Raw genomic sequence first — 21371 nt, forward strand, 5'->3', positions numbered from 1 at the left:
TCCATTGGAAATCTAACTGGATTGATGACATTGGTTATCTCCAACAATGAATTATCTTGTCAGATTCCTCATTTCTGGGAAAATAAACAATCCATGTACATTGTGGACATGTCAAAAACAGTCTTTCAGGAACAATACCAACAACAGTGAGCTATCTAAGTTTTCTTCAATTCCTGGTTCTCTCAAGCAACAAACTCTCGTGTGAAATTCCTTCCTCTTTGAAAAACTACACTAACATGTTTAGTTTGGATCTTGGAGATAACAGATTTACAGGAAAGCTTCCAGCTTGGATAGGAGAAAGTATGCACGATTTGTTGATCTTGCGCTTGTGGTCCAACTCCTTCAATGGGAACATTCCTCATCAATTTTGTGGGCTTTCCAAACTTCACATAATTGACATGTCCCACAATCATCTCATTGGTCATATTCCACATTGCATTGCGAATCTCAGTGGCTTGAAATCTAAAGGCATGGAAGAAAGTACATACCAAGGAAAATTGAAGGTGGTGGTAAAAGGAAAAGTTCTGACAACAACTTATCAGGAAGTATACCAATGGAACTAACAAATCTCACTAAACTTGGTACTTTGAATTTGTCAATGAATCATTTGACAGGTCAAACCCCATCAAGCATTGGGGATTTTGAGTGGATTGAAACTCTTGATATGTCCATGAACCAAATCTCTGGTCCAATCCCATTTTCAATGACTTGTTTAACATTTCTGAACCATCTCAATCTTTCATACAATAACTTGTCTGGAAAAATCCCAACCACCAATCAGTTTCTGACCCTTGATGACCCATCAATCTACCAAGGAAATGCTGGTCTCTGTGGAAGACCCTTGTCAACTGAATGTCCTGACAATGGCCAAAGAAAACCAGGAGGTGATGAAGAAGACCGAGATGGTGATGGTGGAGGTAAACTTGAGAAACTGGGATTCATCATCAGCATCATGATTGGATTTTTTGTGGGGTTTTAGGGAGTTTGTGGGACTTTGATAATCAAGAGGTCTTGGAGGATTGCATATTTTCACTTTGTTGACGGGGTGAAGAATATCTGCTTGTCAATGTTTTGAAGAATGTTTGTCCGAAAGAAACACCCTTGTTTGTTGTGAAAGCATGCCCTCATATTGCATGTTTCAAAAATCGTTTCTCTTTGTCTCAGTTTTAGTTATTTTCACGGTAAAATAATTGTATGTGTTATACTATTAAATGTTTGATTTCCCCTTTATTTTTTGTTTAATTATAAATAATAATAAAAGTATTCCCAGTAAACTATATTTTGATATTATGTCCCAAAATATAATGGTAATCAAGTAAGTAAATCTATTCAACGTGGACTAGTGCTTTTGCGGTTGTCTCTACCAGAGCAGCCCCTCCGCTGACTTGTTTGAATGCTTCAACCTGTGCTTCAACCAATGGGTATTTTTCAGTATGTTGGCTCCTCTTATTCTCAGCACCTAGGGGGATTCCCCATTCATTTCTCTTTCCATTCCTTTGTTGTTGATTTCAGATTGGTTCCTACAACATATGAAGCTCCCACCAATTATTGTTTCTCTTAAATACATAAAGAAATTATTGTCTATAAAATTAACTAGAAAAACAAATCATATATTATTGGCATGAGAAATTTTCAAGCCATAAGTAAATAACAAAAAAAAGTTTAATCCGGTAAGTCTATAAAATCCAATGTTAAACATAAAATATAGCAGAAATGAAAATAATACAATTCTTCACTTTTGCAGGCTCTAAATTAAATAATCATTTATGGTCCTCCGAAAGAAATTAAATAATAGGGTAAGATACGCCTTACCACCTTAAACTTTACCTCCTTTTTCACTTTACCACCTGAACTAATAATTTTGACAAATTGCTATCTAAACTCTTATTTTACTAGTATTTCAATACAATGTCAAACATATATAAAAGCAAACCTAGCAGGATGCATGTGCACCTGATCATGTTATCAAAATCAGGGGCATTTGATGGAAAGAAAAATTGATTCCCATATTTCATGTTTGAAGAGAAAATAAAGGTAAAGATAAATGAATCCTTGGGAGCAATTATTTAGAATTAATCGATGTCGTGCTTTAGTGTGCTCCTTATTTAGAGACCTTTGCATTATTAAAGCAACTGCAAATTAATTTAATTGGATTTTGCAATTTGAGCAATCTTTAAACTAAAGGATTTAAAATCCTCTGTTACAGGAACGATGAGCAAGGGAAGGAAAATGGTTTCATTCCATTCGGCTAGATATTTGCTTCTCAAACATGAAGTATGGGGATCAGTTTTTCTTTCCATCAAATGCCCTTAGTTTTGGTCACAAGAGTTGCATATGTGACCATTCTGTTAGGCCTCCTTTAACACCGTTTGACATGGTATTGAAATGCTAGCAAAACAAGAATTTATGTGGCAACGTATATTTTTCCTTAAATAATGTTACGTATCATTAATTGCAACTCAATCATTGCAGTTGATGATTAATTAAGTTTCATGTAAAACAAATCAACCAGAAAACAATAGATTCAAAAACACAAAAACAAATATTATAAAGATAAATACAAAAAACAGAGCTTCAGAAATTTAATTAATATCATTATAAATTTTGAAATATTTATCATGCTATGTGACTCGGTTCCTCAATGATCATGAATGTTAAAATCCCGGTGTCCAAGTTATGTACTGTCGAACCAACAAAGTGGCCCATGACCATAGGGAGGCGAGGAAACACTATTATTATTATTATTATTATTATTATTATTATTATTGATAATTAATTCAGTCTCTTCTTATTCCTTGGTAGTAGGTACTTAATTAATATTTTTAAATGTTGTGTAATATTTCAAGAAAATATTACAGTTGATCCGTTATATTTCTCAAGTGTACGGATTGTATCAAATAATAAAGCAATGAGAAAGTATTATTCTCATATAGATTGGTTTTAATATTTAACTAATTATTACTAAAATTTTTACTAATAATAAAGCAATGAGAAAGTATTATTCTCATGTAGATTGGTTTTAATATTTAACTAATTACTAAAATTTTTATTTATTATTTTTGTCTAGGTAAACTAATCGAGTGTTTCAATGAAAATAAAAGCAAGACAATGAATTAAACAATGAAAATTGTAAAGTGTTAAGAGCAATTGACAAGACAAGGAAATTTAGGGGGCAAAAAAAAAACACACAAATTCAAGGACTTAAATTGGTAACAATGAATTAGAAACATAGAATTTTGACTTCCCCTTTACCCTTCCAATATTAGCTTAAATAAGTTGATTAAAAGACCAAATTCTATCCAATTTATAGCCTAGAGAGTTTCTAATTTAATCCAACCTCATAAGTAAAATTAGAATCTATGAGTCTCTAATGAAAACTAAAAATCCCTTTCTAAAAATCCTAAGTCCTTATTCCTTAAACTCTCTCTTTTGTGGCTACACAAATCCTAATCAAGCTTCCCAACACTAATTAGGACCTTTATATAAATCTAGTGACTAATTCTCCAATTTAAACTTTTCCAAGTTGAAAAATAGAAAACTTACCCAAAACCCAAGCAATTTTCTAAATGCAAGAATATATTGAACAATAATTGCAAAAATTACATAAGAAAATTGATAAACAAAATAATGGGCAACCCATTAATTAAATAATATCAAGATAGAGGATCCATCAAAATCCTAGATGAGAAATTTAGCCTACCATACGCATATGAAATTTTATACTCAAAAGCAAATAAGAATTCATCAATATAAACATAATTCAACACAGAACAATATTAATAAATTCAAATACAAAAGAAATAATAGAAAGAGTTTAAAAAAAATAATGGGTAAAAGAACTTTTGAAGCCCAATCCCTTGCAATCTTCTATTCTTCTTCAATTCCAAGCTTTCTCTCTCTAGTTTTTCTGTTTCTCTATCTAGAATCTCTCTTGAATTTTGTGCCTATTTTCCTTCTTCATCTTCCCAAAAACGAGCCACCACCCTTTTTATCTTCAATCTCTTTTAAAAACCTCCTAAAAATGGAAGATTAACCCTCCATTTTTCATTAAAAAAACACCCCGTTTTAACACCTCATCGTCTTTTTAAGTGGTTGTGTGAGGAGAGCATGTGAGGAAAAGGAGAGGCAGAGCTGCATGGCTTGAAGTTGCTAGATACACTGAATTAGATTAGCTCTAAGCCACTGTTGCTGTGAGACCAAGCTGAGTTTTGCTTGCGAAGGAGCTCTATAGCATGGCTTGGAGTGCTTAAACACGCCTCGTTTGGTGTGGAGTAGCCAATTCTAGCGTGGACTGCTTCAAAAATAGGGCGGAGCTTGCTTTGACTAAGAAACTGGCATGGACCATGCTCTATTTGTTAAGTAAATTAGGGTGAACCAACTTCAAAGTGGCGTGGACGACTTGATTTGGCATGGAGATGGCTTAATGGAGTGGAAGCCACATTTGCTACCAAGTTGAAAATGAGAACTCAAGCATGCCAAGGTTTCTACAAAAATTTGCTCTATCCCTTTCGAAAATATATAATAACTTCACAATCATGCCTCCTACAAAAACTTAACAGAAGACATTAAAAATATCACCATGCTTGAGTTTTCAAGCATTTAATCTAATATTAAGGACCAAATAAGCGAGTCAAAAACTCAATTATCAACAGTCATAATTTTCTCTTCCACATCTTCTTATTAAAGCTATAAAAATACTAGAAAATAAATTTTAAGTGAAATTTTGGAAGTTTAGATTATTATTACTATCAAATAAGTGAGTCAAAAACTCACTTATCAACGGTCATAATTTTCTCTTCCATTTTTATTAAAGCTATAAAAATACTAGAAACTAATCTTTTATGAAATTTTGGAAGTTTAGATTATTATTAGTTAACTTTGTACTTTTTTTATTAGTATAAAATTATTGTTATTGCTCATTGTATTTATTTATTTATTTTTAAAATATGTATAGAAGGCCAACATATAAAGTTGGCCTAACACCTCCAAAATCTTATATTAGTGCTGGCCTTGACAACCATGTTTGAAATTTTTTTATACATTTTATAGCAGCATCGATTAGGGTTGTATACATAGAGAGCACACACTGCATTAAACATAAGATATATCCAATTTGCATGTTTGCTACCATCACAAGCATGATGGTCGTAGCACTAGTTCTCCTTCCAATATTCAATTTCTTTGTCTTCTAACAACAATCTTTCTGGACAAATTCCTTCTTCCTTGAAAAATTATACCTTCCTGCTTAATCTTGATCTTGGTGATAACAAATTTTTGGGAAAACTTACTAGGATAGGAGAACGCATGACCATGTTGATGATTTTGAGCTTGCGTTCCAACTTATTTATAATTGGAGACATCCCTACAAAATTTTGTAAACTTTCCCAACTTCATGTATTGGACCGTTCACACAATAATTTCTCAGGTCATATGCCACATTACGTAGGTGATCTGAGTTTTGCAGATTATGATCTACATCAACTTTTTTGAGTACAAATTTAATAGTGAAAGTTTCAAGGTAATCACAAAAGGAAGAGAGCTAGAATACAAGTATTCCATTCTATACCTTGTTAATAGCATTGATCTATCCAATAATAAGTTATCATAGGAGATTCCAGTGGAGCTATAACAAGTCTCAAAAAAATGCAAATTTTGAATTTATCAACCAATCATTTGGCAGGAAAGATTTCAACAACCATGGGTAAACTTGAAAATATTAGAAACTCTTGATTTCTCAAAAAACAAGTTTTTTGGTGAAATTTAGCGTGGCTTCTTTAACGTTTCTGAATCATTTGAACCTCTCATTCAATAACGTGTCCAGAGAAATCCCAACAGCAAATCGGTTTGAAACCCTTGATGATCCATCAATCTATCAAGGTGACGTCGGCCTCTGTGTTAAGCCTTTGCAAACTGATTGATCGGACAACGGCCAAAATACTGCAAGAGGAGAGAAAGAAGAGAAAAATGGTGATGATGTTTTTGAGTGTATGAGACGCTAGGCTTCTTCATCAGCATGTCATTAGGCTTTGCTTAGGGGTGTTTAAAGAAGTTATTAATTTGATCATAAAGAAATCTTGGAGACATACCCGCTTTGGCTTTGCTGAAAGGCTTGGAAACAGAATAGTTAGTTTGCTTTTTTTCATGCCTTTTTTACATTTTATCTTTGGTATTTTTGTAATAATTGTTCTATGCTATTAATTGCATGTGCCAAGGAATTTAGGAAAACTTTTCTTTGAAATAAATTTGAACTTTTATTAAATCAACAAAGAATTACACATACGTGCATCACTTTAAGAAAGGGAAAAAAGAGAGAATCTGGCCCTTCAACCATCCAAACTTATGCACAAGACAAAGTTAAAGATTGACGAGCTATTTTATGGGCTGGTCTATTTGCTTCTCTTGGAGCATAAGTACAATAAACTGATTATGAGAAGCTAACAATACTCTTATATATCAGCTAGCTACTAAATAAAGCTCAACACCCATATAATCATCACTATCAGTAATAATTCTAATTGCTTCTTTAGAATCCCTAGATATTTCCACATTCATATAATCTGAATGCCGCCTAAAAAAACTGAATTGCTTCCTTCACAGCTAGCAATTCAATAGCAAGCGAAGAGTACAACCTTGAAAATGGTTTAGCTAAAGCAGAAATCATCTTGGCGTTGCTATGCAAACTGAATTGGCATTTCAACATTCCCATATAGCATATGTAATATAGTTTCCTCACCTTTTTTACATAAGCTGCAAACCCCATCATTCCGGATGTGTCTACTATAAATTAACTATGCACAGGGAAAAGCTGGAGAACATGCCCTCCAAATAAAAAGCCGGACATTACTTGGAGCCATTAAAAATTACCATTAACCTTTTGCATATCCCAACTTCTGAAGGGAGTTAAACAACTCAGAAACCATTGTATTTTCAAATTAAGAATGAGATGATAACGCTGATAAAAGAATTGGATGTTGTAATCCAATTATCCTTATGAAGTCTGATGGATCGTACCCAGAACCCACCCTCCAAATACAAACTCTTTCCAATAATACCCCGACCCCAAAGCAAACTACTTTATAAATTAATGAGAAATTAGTAAAGCAACTTGTAAGTTCAATTAAGTTGTATTTTCGTTCTCTTTTTTTTTTTTTTTTGGCTTTTTACTTTAGAGAAACAAATAAAACTTCAAATATTTTCTTAAATTATTAATTGATTGCAAAATTAAATTGAATTCTTAGAACCGTCTGATAAAATGAAGTGTTTTGAAATTAGAAGTGTGATGCTATTGTCCACTATGGCAAAGATTTTTTTTTTTTTGGGACTTAAGAGGAAGACCAAAAAGCTTCCATGACAACTACTATTTGGTTTGGAACATTTGTGGCCGGTCTAGTCATATTACTGACACGGTAATTTTGTAAAACTTAACTTTGTGATTAAACAGATAAAAAAACTAAAAAAGACTAGAAATGCTATGTATGAAAAGGAAGAAGACTTTTAAGTGCGTTCTTCCTACTGTGTGTCTTAATCACACTTATTTGTGGAACCCAGAGTGAGGCACACGACAGTCACATTAAAGTTTTTTCTCCATGAAAAGTCATGGTCAATAAATGGAACAAATAGGACGGCATATCAATTTCTTTCCAAGTCCAAACACATTCATAGTCATTTGGAAAATTCTAAGGAACATGTTTATTCCATTCATTAACCCACTGAACATCATTTATGAGCCTTAAAAAAATGTAGTGAAATTGAGACATAAAAAATGTAGAGCGGGAATGAAATTGCAGGTCTACGTAGAATTTGGAACCACAAATTGGAATTCCAACAAATGACCATAAGGGAGACAATATTGTTACGTCTCTTCTGTCCATACTCAACAATCATTGAAAATTTTCCTTTTCTTTATACTATGAATATGTATGACATTATTTTTCACATTGTTTTACATTTTCTCTGAATTCAAGTGGGAAAATTTTTAAATTATATAAGGGAACAGAAGGACCAAAAAAAAAAAAAAAAAAAAGGACAGAAAATATCCACCATCTCAACCGCATAGATAGTGATCTTCTTCAAAATCTGTATAGATATATATAGGCCTTCTATAATATGGATGTCTGCATTTTGTTATAGTACGGACGTTCCCAAAAGCAAGGTTTTTAAAGAAACCATCATCAATAAAACGGTTTCTCAAGAAACCATCATTTTTTAGATAGTCCGCAGGATAAAAAAATGCAACGTCTGCACGATAGAATTCCTATAGATATATATATATATACACACACATAATATGCTTTCAATATTATATATAAAACAATTAATTTGACATGCTTAAAGTAACAAGCAAATAGGATAGAGTGGAATGTACAAAGTATGCAATCTCTCTCAACATATACTTTTGTACAACCAATAATTATAAATCAATGCATTTTTTGCTGTTTTGTCCATCTTCTTTTCTTTGGAAAAATCCTTAAGCAATACTCTGCTATCCCTTCTAAGCATTGATGATCAACAAAGAGAATGAAACCACCATTATGAGCGCAATATAGAAATGCCAATCCCATGCGCACTTAGAAAGTGTCCCAGCACTTCCTCATTTGTTCCTACACTTAGAAATATTAATATCAAATATTGAAGGTTGAGGATGAATAATACTGCTAATAATCAAAAATCAATTCATTTTATTTTTGAAGAAAAAAAGAAAGAAATAAAGAAAGAAATAATTTCGTAAAAAAAAAAAAAAAAGAACCAGTACCATTTTAGAATAGCACCTTAATTAAAGTAGAACCTGGGTCCAAGGATTTGAGTAAAAAAAAAAAAAACTGAAAACGAATATTTTCAGACATATTTGGGTTGGAAAATTAGATTAGTAAATAAATAAATTATGTACGGAGGGTATGAAATGAAAAATCTGCATAGAATTTGGAACACCAAATTGCAATTTTCCAACAAAGGAGACCAGAACGAGAAGATCAGCAAACCATTATATCCTTTTACGACTTTGAGACAATGTTCATGCTAAGTCTTCCTAATTATATGACATAATTTTCTACAATGTTCTCAACTTGCCGTATTCAAGATGGGAAAATTTTTCTTACTGCGTTAAAAGGGAATAAGACCATTACAATACCAACCCAATTCATAGCAATCTCCTTGAAATACTGTAACTATAAGCCCATTAAACCCCGAGTCAAGTCAGGTCAAACTGATTTCCAAACAGCTATAAAACCAGATCATGATCAATTTTTTATAACAATATATCAGCATCAGTTACAATTTCCTATATTATCCATTTTGCATCACAGCCCCAAAAAAGAAAAAAAAAAAAAAAAAAAAAACAAAAACAGAAAAAAAAAAAATTGTATCCTTGTTTGGCAACCATGAAACATAGCAGCACTTTCATTAATGGAAAGTGTTTCTTTATATGTCTGTGCGGAATTCTATTTCTAACAAAGCTCAGTTTTTCCACTGGTGAGCTTGAGGTAGCATGCCGAGATGCTGAGAGGAAAGCGCTTGACAAGTTCAAGCGAGGCCTAGCAGATCCCTCTGGTAGGCTTTCATCATGGGTGGGAGATGATTGTTGTAGATGGGAAGGAGTAAGCTGCAACAACAGAACCAGACACGTGGTCGAGCTCAATCTTCGCAGCCCCTCCTCAAACAGTTTGGATGGTGATGGAACAACACAAACTTTGAGCGGTAAGATTGATCCATCCTTGATTGTTCTGAAAGATCTAAATTACTTGGACTTGAGCAAGATTGATTTTGGAGGTTCCCAAATTCCCTCTTTCATTGGATCATTACAAAGCTTGAGATATCTCAATCTTTCTGGTGCATCTTTTGGTGGAACTATTCCACCAAGTCTTGGGAACCTATCAAGATTGGTATATCTTGATCTCAATAAAGTTGACCAATTTGAGTTAACCAAAAGTAGCCTGTACTGGCTTTCTAGTCTGTCTTCTTTAAAATACCTTCATTTAGGAGGTTGGGACTTGTCCATGTCTGCAACAGATTGGCTACAAACCGTTAACAGACTTCCAACACTCCTGGAATTGCACTTACCCTTTTGTCAACTTTCCAACCTTCCTTTAACCCTTCTTTCTCTTAATTTCACCTCTCTTGTGGTGCTTGATCTCTCAAACAATGGATTCAACTCCACAATACCAGACTGGCTGTTCAATCTCAAAAGCCTGGTTCATCTTGACCTTAACTCCAACAACTTATATGGGCCACTTCTAGATAAAATTGCTTATTTAGGGTCACTTCAAAAGCTTGACCTTTCACTGAATACCATTGAGGGTCAGTTGTCAAAAAACTTGGGTAAATTATGCAATTTGCGGAGTCTGGATCTTTCGCAAAATAGAATTACAGGTGAAATAACTGATGTTTTGGATAGCTTATTGAGATGCTCCAGAAGCAGCTTAAAGACTTTGAATTTGGGGTACAATGAGCTGAAAGGAAATCTACCTAACTCTTTAGGATATTTAAAGAGTTTAACGTACCTTCAAATGTCAGATAACCTATTTCAAGGCTCACTCCCAAACTCAATTGGAAACTTGACGTCTTTGGAAGAAATTTCACTATCCAGTAATATACTGAGTGGTATCCCAAAGAGTCTTGGACAGCTCTCAAAGCTGACTGTGCTAGACATCTCAGAGAACATATGGGAAGGTGTCATAACCGAAACTCATCTCGCTAATCTTTCAAGCTTGACAGAGCTGACAATGGATAAAGTATCCCCAAATATTTCTTTGGTCTTCAAAATTAACTCTGATTGGATACCTCCTTTTAAACTCACGTACCTCCTCATAAGATCATGCCAATTGGGTCCCAAATTTCCTACCTGGCTTAAAAATCAAAGTGAGCTGACCTTTGTAATACTCAACAATGCTATGATTTCAGACACCATACCAAACTGGTTTTTGAATTTGGATTTGCGGCTCGGCAGACTGGAAATGGCTTATAATCAACTAAGCGGCAGGGTGCCAAACTCATTCAGATTCAACAAGGAAAGCATTGCCGACCTGAGTACAAATAGATTTCAGGGTCCTCTTCCAATTTGGTCATCAAACATTACCATCTTTTCTCTAAGGGACAATCTGTTTTCTGAGCCAATTCCCCCTAACATTGGTGAAGCAATGCCTTTGCTATCAGATTTAGATATCTCTGAAAACTCTTTGAGTGGAAGCATTCCCTTGTCCATTGGAAATCTAACGGGATTGACAACCTTAATTATCTCCAACAATAAACTATCAGGTCAGATTCCTCATTTGTGGGAAGATAAACAATTCTTGTATATAGTGGACATGTCAAATAACAATCTTTCAGGAACAATCCCAACAACAATGGGTTCTCTAAGTTCACTTGAATTATTGGTTCTCTCAAACAACAAACTTTCAGGTGAACTTCCTTCATCTTTGCAAAACTGCGCTAACATGGTTAATTTGGATCTTGGAGATAACAGATTTACAGGTAAGCTTCCAGCTTGGATAGGAGAAAGTATGCACAACTTGTTGATCTTGAGCTTGCGGTCCAACTCCTTCAGTGGGAACATTCCTCATCAGTTTTGTGGGCTTTCCAAACTTCACATAATGGACCTGTCTCACAATCATCTCACCGGTCACATTCCACATTGCATTGGCAATCTTAGTGGCTTGAAATCTGAAGGCATAGACGAAATCACATACCAAGGAAAATTGAAGGTGGTGGCGAAAGGAAGAGCTCTGTTATATGATTCCACCTTATACCTCTTTAATAGCATTGACCTATCAAACAATAACTTATCGGGAGGTATACCAATGGAACTAACAAAACTCATAAAACTTGGTACTTTAAATTTGTCCATGAATCATTTGACAGGACAAATCCCATCTACCATTGGGAATTTAGAGTGGATTGAAACTCTTTATATCTCCATGAACCATATTTCTGGTCCAATCCCACTTTCAATGACTTCTTTAACATTTCTGAACCATCTCAATCTCTCGTACAATAACTTGTCCGGAAAAATCCCAACCACCAATCAGTTTCTGACCTTTGATGACCCATCAATCTACGAAGGAAATGTCGGTCTCTGTGGAAGACCTTTGTTAACTGAATGTCCTAATCACAGTGGCCAAAGTAAACCAAGAGGTGATGAAGAAGACGGAGATGGAGATGGAGATGGTGGAGATAAATTTGAGAAACTGGGCTTAATTATCAGCATTGTGATTGGGTTTTTTGTGGGATTTTGGGGAGTTTGTGGAACTTTGATCATCAAGAGGTCTTGGAGAATTGCGTATTTCCGCTTTGCTGAAAGAGTGAAGAGCGTCTGCTTGTCAATGTTTTGAAGAATGTTTGTCGCAAAGATACACCCTTGGATGTTTTGAAAGCAAGCCCATCAGATTGCATGTTTCAAAATCGTTTCTCTTTGTCTCGTTTTTTGTTATTTTCATAGTGAAATAATTCTGTGTTATACTATTAAATCTTTGATTTCCTCTTTCTTTTTTATTTATTTAACAATATTAATAAAAGTATTCCCAGTAAACTATATTTTGATATTATGTCCCAAAATATATTGGTAATTTAGCAAGTAAATATATTTTGTTGTTGATCATAGATTTGTACAATATTGGAATAAGCTCCGACCATTTTTTTTTTAAATACATAAAGAAATTATTGCCTATAAAATTAACGACAAAACAAATCATAAATATTATTGGCATAAGAAATTATCTGGCCATATATTAACACCAAAAAAAAAAAAGTTTAATTCAATAAGTGTATAAAATCCAATATTAAACAGTAATAGGACAATTCAATTATTAATTAACTAAGTTTCACCAGTTTATTAGTCCACATATAGGATTTATATTGAAAGATCTCACCTAGGTTATTAGCTCGCTATATATCAAATGTAAATAACAAATGCTAATTGAACAATTCAATTAGTAATCATGTTTCACCACTTTATTAGTCCACATAGTATTTATTTTGTAAATTTGCAACATCTCACCTAGGTTATTAGCTACATTTTAGATTTAGAGAACATTTGTTGATAGAATTAAAGAATAAACACATGGCACATAATTATCTTGATTTAGTTAAATCTCCACTGTTGCAGGCTTCAAATTAATTAATCATTTATGTTCCTCCAAAAGAATTAAATAGTATTACGTATCATTGACTACAACTCACTCAGATGATCACTAAGTTTCATGTAAAACAAATCAACGACAAAACAGTGGAGAACAAAAACAGAAACATGAAATATACAAAACAGAGCATCATAAATTTAATTGATATTATTGTAAAACGGTTTTAAACATTGCACCGAACATAAGATATATATCTGATTTGCAGGTTGGCTACCATTACAAGCATGGTGGGTCAAACAACTAGTTCTCCTTCCAATATTCAACTTCTCTGGCTTCTAAGTCTCTGTGGAATAATAATTGCATCCTTTAATGGACGCTGTTTCGGTGATGGTGATCGTGGTATGGATTGCATAGATGAGGAGTGGAAAGTTCTTCTCCACTTCACAGACTGCCTAACAGATCCTTCAGGAAGACTCTCATCTTGGGTGGGCCTTGATTTCTGCGAATGGGAAGGAGTATACTGCTAACCAGACGTGTGATGAAGCTCAATCTTCGCAACCTATCGTCATCTATTTTCTATGTGAAAGACTTCCCATGGAACTGTAAGATCAACCCCTTTGCTTGTTTTGAAATATTTAAAGTACTTGGGACTTGAGCATGAATTATTTTGGTTATGGTCACCCAATTCCTTCTTTCATTGGATCATTACGGAAACTAAGGTATCTCAATCTTTTTGGATATTTTTACTTTAGGAGCTGTTCCACAAAGTTTTGCAAATGTCTCAAGATTGACTTATCTGGATCTAAATATAGTTCGTAATTACATCTTCATTAACAAATACAGAAGTATCCTGCAATGGCCTTTGGTCTTTTATCTTTCAAGTATCTTAACTTAGGAGACTGGAATTTGGGCTAGGCTGCATCATACTAGCTTCAAACTGTTAGTAAGCTTCCATCACTCTTGGAATTGCACTTGCCGTATTGTGGACTTAAGGATCTCACTCATCCGTTTGTTAACTTCAAATCTCTTTCAGTGCTTCACCTCTCAAACAATTATATCAACTGCACACTACTTGATTGGTTTTTCCTAAACCACAACTATTATATCCACCGAACACTGAATCCGGATGCAATTGCTTATTTGACTTCTCTGAAACGCTCGACTTCTCTCACAACCAAGTTTCCGTTCATGTAACACATTTTGTCAACAGATTGTGTAGATGCTCCACAACAGCTTAGAGAAACTATACTTGAGCTCCAATGGACTTGTGGGAGATCTACCCAATTCTTTAGGATATATTAAGAGCCTAAAAGTTCTTCGACTTCAGAATAATTTATTTCAAGGTTCAATCCCAGAATCCATAGGAAACTTTACATCATTGGAAGAACTTTACCTATTAAATAATCAAATGTGTCATTACCAAAAGCCTAGGATGACTCTCAAAGCTGAGTGTGTTAGACATCTCAGAAAACTTATGGGAAGGTGTCATAACAGAAGCTCATCTGATGAATCTTTTAAGCTTGAAAGAGTTATCAATTGATAACCAATCCTCAAACATTACTCTGCTTTCAATGCGAGCTTTGATTGGATACCTCCTTTTAAACTCAAAACACCTCACCATCATATCATGCCAATTGGGTCCTAAGTTTCCAATATGGCTTCAAAATCAAAATGAGCTTACCACATTGGTACTCAACAATGATGGGATTGCTGACGCCATACCAAATTGGTTTTTCCAATTGGGTTTGCAGCTGCATGAACTAGCTTTTGCTCATAATAACATCAGTGGCAGGGTTTAATGATGATTCAACAACTGATTTGAGCTCAAACCACTTCAATGGTCACCTCCCACTTTTCTCAACAAATATTTCTTCTTTGCCATCTAATGAAAATCATCTTTCTGGGCCAATTCCTCCCAACATTGGCAAAGCAGTGCCATTTTTATTGTCTTGGACATATCTTTGAACTCACTGAATGGAAGCATACCATTGTCCATAGGTAATCTAACTCGGTTGGAATTTTTAAGGATCTCTAAATAATCATCTTGCGGGTCATGTTCCTAATATGTGGAAAAATATTTCATCATTTGACTTTTGGACATGTCAAACAACAGTCTTTCTGGAACAATCCCAAGTTCGATTGGTCATCAAACAACTCTATATCTTTTGATTATCTCTAACAACAATCTTTTTGGATAAATTCCTTCATCCTTGAAAACTTATTCCTTCCTTTTTAGTCTTGATCTTGGTGATGACAAATTTTCTAGGAAACTTCCAACTTGGATAGGAGAATGCATGACCTTTTCGAACTTAATTATTGGAGACATCCATACAAAATTTTGTAGCCTTTCCCAACTTCATGTGTTGGACCTTTCACAGAATAATTTGCCAGGCCATATACCACATTGCATAGGTGATCTAAGTTTCTCTAATTATGATCTACATTTACTTTTTGAAAGGGCACTTAATAGGGAAAGTTTCAGGGTAGTGACGAAGGGAAGAAAGCCAAAATACAAGTATTCCATTCTATCCTTTATCAATAGCGTTGATCTATCCAATAATAAGTTATCATGGGAGATTCCTGTGGAGCTAACAAAACTCCAAAAACTGCAAACTTTTGAATTTATCGACTAGTCATTTGACGAAGAAGATTCCAACGACCATAAGGTACTTGACAATGTCAAAAACTTTTGACCTCTCTGGTAAAAACTTTTTTGGTGAAATTCCAGTTAGCATGGTCTTTTTAACATTTCTGAGTCATTTGAACTTCTCATTCAATGGCCTGTCTGGAAAAATCCCAACTGCCAATTAGTTTCAGACACTCAATGATCCATCAATCTATCAGGGCAATGTCGGCCTTTGTGGAAAGCCTTTGCAAAGTGATTGTCCAGACAGCAGCCAACATGCAGCAAGAGGAGAGAAAGAAGAGAAAGACAGTGATGCTTATGAGACGATAGGCTTCTTCGTCAGCATGTCATTAGGCTTTGTTGTGGAGTTTTGGGGTGTTTTAGGTAGCTTGATCATTAAGAAATCTTGGAGACATGCCTACTTTGGCTTTGCTAAAAAAGTTGGAAACAGAGTAGTCAATTTACTTTTTACATGAATGATAATTTCTATGCCAAGCTGCCTTATTTTACTTTTTTTCCTTTTTCAAATTGTGTTGTTGTAATAATTGTTCTATCCTATAAAGTGTACGAAGGAATTTAGGAAAGCTTTGATGGAGAGATATAAAGCAACTTGTAAGTTCAATCAAGCTTGTATTTTCCATCTTTTCTTTTCACTTTACAGAAACAACTAAAGGTCAAATATTTTTTTAAATTATTAATTATTTGCCGAATTAAATTGAATTAGAATCATTTGATAAAATGAAAGGTGGTTTTGGAAGTAGAATTATCAAATAAAAGTCGGTTACCATTTTAAGATGTTATGATCCCCTATGGAAGGAAAATTTATCTCCACCATCTCCATCTCTGTCTTCTTCATCACCTCCTAGTTTGCTTTGGCCACTTTCAGGACATTCAATTGACAGAGATCTTCCACAGATACCAACATTTCCTTGGTAGATTGATGGGTCATCAAGGGTCAGAAACTGATTGGTGGTTGGGATTTTTCCAGACAAGTTATTGTATGAGAGATTGAGAAGTCATTGAAAGTGGGATTGGACCAGAAATTTGGTTCATGGAGATATCAAGAGTTTCAATCCACTCAAAATCCCCAATGCTTGATGGGGTTTGACCTGTCAAATGATTCATTGACAAATTCAAAGTACCAACTTTAGTGAGATCTGTTAGTTCCATCGGTATACCTTCTGATAAATCGTTGTTAGAGAGATCAAGAAGGTATTCCTCCAAAAGGTGTTTTGGATGCAGAGAATTATGGTAAACAAAGAAATGACCAGAAGATCATTGATCATCCTTTGAAAAATGTTGTTGATGATCAGCAAAAGGAAGGGTCAACAAAAAAGGGGTATCATTGAACCTTCATCAAAGAAAACAGATGAAAAGGCAAAAGATCAAAATATATATTTGCAGGAAAAGGAAAGAATGAAGAAAGGTAAAGAGTTATCAACAGCTGATATTAGTGCAGTGCCAAATAAGGTTATAGAGATGGAAAAGGAAAAGAAAAAGAAGTTAGTAGGTACAACAACAAAAGAGAAGCAAATTAAGGAATTATTAGGAACATCCATAAAAAAAGGATGAAGAGAGGAAGACTCTGATAAACATAGGTGCAGCAGTACTAGTGGTTGTGTCATTCGGTGTATATGTTTCCTATAGCTTATTTGGTTCCTTTGAAAAAAGTAAAAGTGCCTAGCCTTTGTTTTCATGTTTTCCTTCCATTAACTTGCTTATAAGTTGTTCACTATGTGTGTAATTTGTAATCAACTTCTACAATAAGTACATTCATATGAAAAAAGACAGTTACATGATACTAAGAAAAAAAAGAAAATACCCCCCTCTATTTTCTCCTTTTCTATGGTCTTCCTCTCATTCTCTTTCCACTTTCTCCCCTAACATTCCTTTCTCCACTTCTTCCACCACTTTCTCTTTCCAGATTCCCCCTCCCTCTCCATTTTTCTACTTCATTCCCTCTCTATTTTTTTCCTCTTGTTTCCCTATTTCAAGACCCTTTCCTATATTATTTTCTCTTTACAAAAACTCTTCCCATACATTTTCTCATCACTACTTTTCTTTCTACCGTTTCACTACTGTCTCTCTCCACCATCTCTTCCCTCACTTTATCTCTAAACTTTCTACATGTCACTTTCTCTTTTCACACTTGCTCTACACTTCCTCTATAACTTCTCTATCAAGCTCCACAGCTTCTGTTTCCCATTTGGTATCATTATCACAAGAAAAATCCTTTATTCCATATGTAGTTATAATGCCAAGTTTTCATAAATTTCGTTTTCCTTACCACATCAATACTGTGTTTTTTAGCTATTTTCTTGACTGCTAGGATAAAAATCCAAAATGTTTAAACTTAGCTATTTTATACTATTATATAAGAAAATAAATTCTAAAACTAGTAGTGTTATCTTTTCATATAACCCTAAATGTAAAAGGCTAATAACGTAAATAAAAAAATAAAAAAAAATTTACATTTTATATTCATGTATAACTCTAGATTATTGATATATATATATATATATATATATATATATTATTTTTTTGATAAAAAGTTTATTGATAGTTCTTTTACGTACTTTAAGATTTTTTAACACTAGCTACCAATGAGCAGTACAAGTATGGTTTATTGGTTGATTTGTTATCGTTATTATTATTGATGAACTAGTATTATTAATTATTATTATTATTATACATAGTATTTTATTTTGAAAATATTATTATTGATAGTTATTATATGTACTTTGAGATTTTTTTTACAATAGATATACTAATTAAATGAGCAGTATTAATAAAAACATATATTCTCTATTTTTATCATAATCAAGAAATTTTTTTTTAACATAGTTTTACATGAGCTTGTTAGGATGTTCACTCTGAGCAGTTATCAGTTTGTTTACTATTTCAATGATTTGATTAAAAGATTTTAGTATTTCTATTTATTATTATTATTGTTATTATTATTTTGGTAATCTATATACATATATATATATATATATATATACATATATATATATATATATATATATACATATATATATATATATATATACATATATATATATATATACATATATATATATATATATACATATATATATATATATATATATATATATATTATTTTTGTTAGTTGTAAAGAATAAAATAAAAGTAGTATTTTTTATTTTATAAGCTTTCAATCTTCTGAAATTTTATCTATCTTAGTGTTTTTGTTAGCATGTTTTATTTTTTTAAAATGTTTTAAATTTTTTAGTTGATTCTTATAAAAAGAAAGTAGTCTTTTTTATTTGTCATTTATATTTTAAGTTTTTGAATGTTCACGTAGAAAAATAAAACTTTTAATTTTTATATTATTATAAATTAACAGTCGTTAATTTAACAGTGGATGTTTATTTATTAGTTTTTGCATTTCCAGGGCAAATGAAGTTCTAGAAAACTTGGCATGACTAACCATGAAATAAACAATTTAGCCTAAAACGCAATAATGGCAATCCAAAAGCGAAAAAAGAAAGTAGATAAAGTTGAGAGAAATTAGAAGAGAAATTATAAAGACAAAGAAGAAGAGGAAGAGAGTAATAAGAGAAAGAGTAAAGATAAAATGCGAAAAAGGATAAAACAGAGACTGTAAATAAAATTGGAGAGAAAAAAGTAATTGAGAAAAGTGAAGGTGGGAAAGTAATTAAAGAGAGAAATAAAAAAGATAGTAGAGAAATACAATGAAGAGAGAATTTAGAAAGGGTGAGAATTAAATAGAGATAGTATAGAAAGAAATAGAGAGAGAAATGAGAAAGGAAAAAGGTGAAGAAAAGTGAAAACTAGAGAGAAAAATTAGATAGGAAAAAAAGTAGAGAATGAAAAAAGGAAACAAAATTGAAGAGAGAAGAAAGAAAGGGAATGCAAAGGGAGAAAGAGAAAGCAGAAAACACCAACACACCCAAACCCACAGGAGGAGAAGAAAGCCCCGAGTAATCCCTGAGCTGTCTCTTGTCTCTCCCAAACCACAAGAATCATCCATTCTTATCATTATTACTAGTTCATCTTTACACGACAGAATCACAAGCCAGAATCACAAAACTATATACGATATATACAAAGACTGTAGAAGACGATATACCACTAGTACTACTACTATTACTACTACTAATTTGAGAGGTGCTTAGATTCTTCAAAACAATCAGCAATCAGCCATCATCATCATCAATGTTTGAAAGGTTCAATCACCATGCACTGCCCAATTAAAAAACTTGAGAGAGTCAATGTACGTCTATACGTGCCTGTGCTGAGTAGATGCAATATTGATGTTCACATGTTTATATGGTATATATTCCATTCGCCTACTCATTTAAATTTCAAAAATTTCAATACTAACAGCGAAGCTCTGCTCATTTGTTTTGGGCATGATAATTAACTACTAAGCAAGTATAGTGGAGAATCCCCCAGATAACTTCTCATCCTGTGTTCTCGTGGGTATAGCAAATAAGCAGAAGACATGGAACATTAAAGTAAAATACTAAACCCCACCCTTTTTTCAATTTTTTTTTTTTTTCCATAATCTTGACAAATTTGAAATAATTTAAGAGTTGAACTAATATATTTGATACAGATTTTCCTTTCCCCCCTTCATCTCTCAAATAAATAACCTCTTCATGGTGCTCCAAGCCCAATTTTTGAATAACATTCAAAATAGGCTAAGCATTTTATGTCAAGACTCTGAAAACATATATCATCACACGTAAAATTGTGATCTTAGTATCTGAAACCTCTTATTTCACAAAACCAAATTTCTATAAACTCTAATTATATCTGCAATATATAATACAAGGCAATCAACTACAACTACCATAAACTAAGTATTAGAAATACTCATTATAAAATTAACAGGAGAAAGTATTAATTACCTACATGTTAATATTCGCGGCTATATGCTTTTTGGCGAAGTCAGCCTTCTTCTTTGTGTGTGTCACTTAGCTCTGATTTGGCTTTTTATTTATTTCAACAATCATGTAAATGAGTTCCTGATTTACAGACGTTACGAGAAAGACATTTCAAATATTTATTAAAAGTAATAACCAGACCATAACCAATCCATCAAATTAAGATAATATGTAATAGAAATTGCAGTTATAATTAATACCGTTAGCGCTCCACAATTCACTAATAATTTATTGTTAACACACTATCAATGCTACAAAAAAAAAATGTTTGATATTCTTACGGTGAGACTAAATCGTGAAAGAAAAAGAAAACCATGATACAAAAGCTAAACTTTTCCATGAAAGTCTTTCAAAAAAATAAAAAATAAAAAAAACAGAGAAGCCTCCTCGGCCATACCGGAAATTTCCTTGATTCGTCAGTCTCGGCCCTTTGAAGAAACCGAGAAATTGAGGGAGGGAAGACTTGTAGATACTACCTCTATTAAAAAATAATCTTTGATGTAGAAGACAGAACCAAGTTATTTGCTTACAAATTAGAAATGTAGTGAAACAATACATAGTCATTTACAGAGCAAGCATCCTTTAGCTACAAAAATAATAAGACAATATCCCAATGCTTTAGAACAAAAATAAAATAAAATAATAAAAACAACTATCATATAATATTAAATACATAACAAAAGCATAGTCATTTACAGAGCAAGCATCCTTTAGCTACAAAAATAATAAGACAATATCCCA

General features: G+C 33.1%; 3 protein-coding genes across 34 annotated transcripts in view; 2 read left to right on the plus strand and 1 right to left on the minus strand.

The window, feature by feature from the left end:
* The window catches only part of LOC107435782 (uncharacterized), a 191159-nt gene that overhangs the window by 162259 nt on the left and 7529 nt on the right, over positions 1-21371 (minus strand). For 2 of the 32 annotated variants that reach the window (XR_009634095.1, XR_009634085.1), the window contains 2 exons: positions 20599-20711; positions 19642-19923 (listed from right to left, as the gene is read on the minus strand). The exons of 24 other annotated variants lie outside the window; for them this stretch is intronic. Coding sequence is in view for 2 of the 8 variants with exons in the window: in XM_060811397.1 (XP_060667380.1) it covers positions 21157-21216 (60 nt within the window). In the remaining 6 variants the exon portion in view is untranslated. 6 more of the 32 variants (XR_009634084.1, XR_009634092.1, XM_060811397.1 and 3 more) reach the window with 6 other exon arrangements.
* Positions 237-979, plus strand: LOC132799456 (receptor-like protein 13). Its single transcript, XM_060811287.1, has 2 exons — positions 237-480; positions 615-979. The coding sequence occupies exons 1-2, from the start codon at positions 237-239 to the stop codon at positions 977-979; spliced, it is 609 nt and encodes a 202-aa protein (XP_060667270.1).
* Positions 9378-12323, plus strand: LOC132799457 (receptor-like protein EIX2). Its single transcript, XM_060811288.1, has one exon. It carries the CDS (start codon positions 9378-9380, stop codon positions 12321-12323), a length of 2946 nt encoding a protein of 981 aa, XP_060667271.1.

Source organism: Ziziphus jujuba, chromosome 9, assembly GCF_031755915.1.
Source record: "Ziziphus jujuba cultivar Dongzao chromosome 9, ASM3175591v1".
NCBI lineage: Eukaryota > Viridiplantae > Streptophyta > Magnoliopsida > Rosales > Rhamnaceae > Ziziphus > Ziziphus jujuba.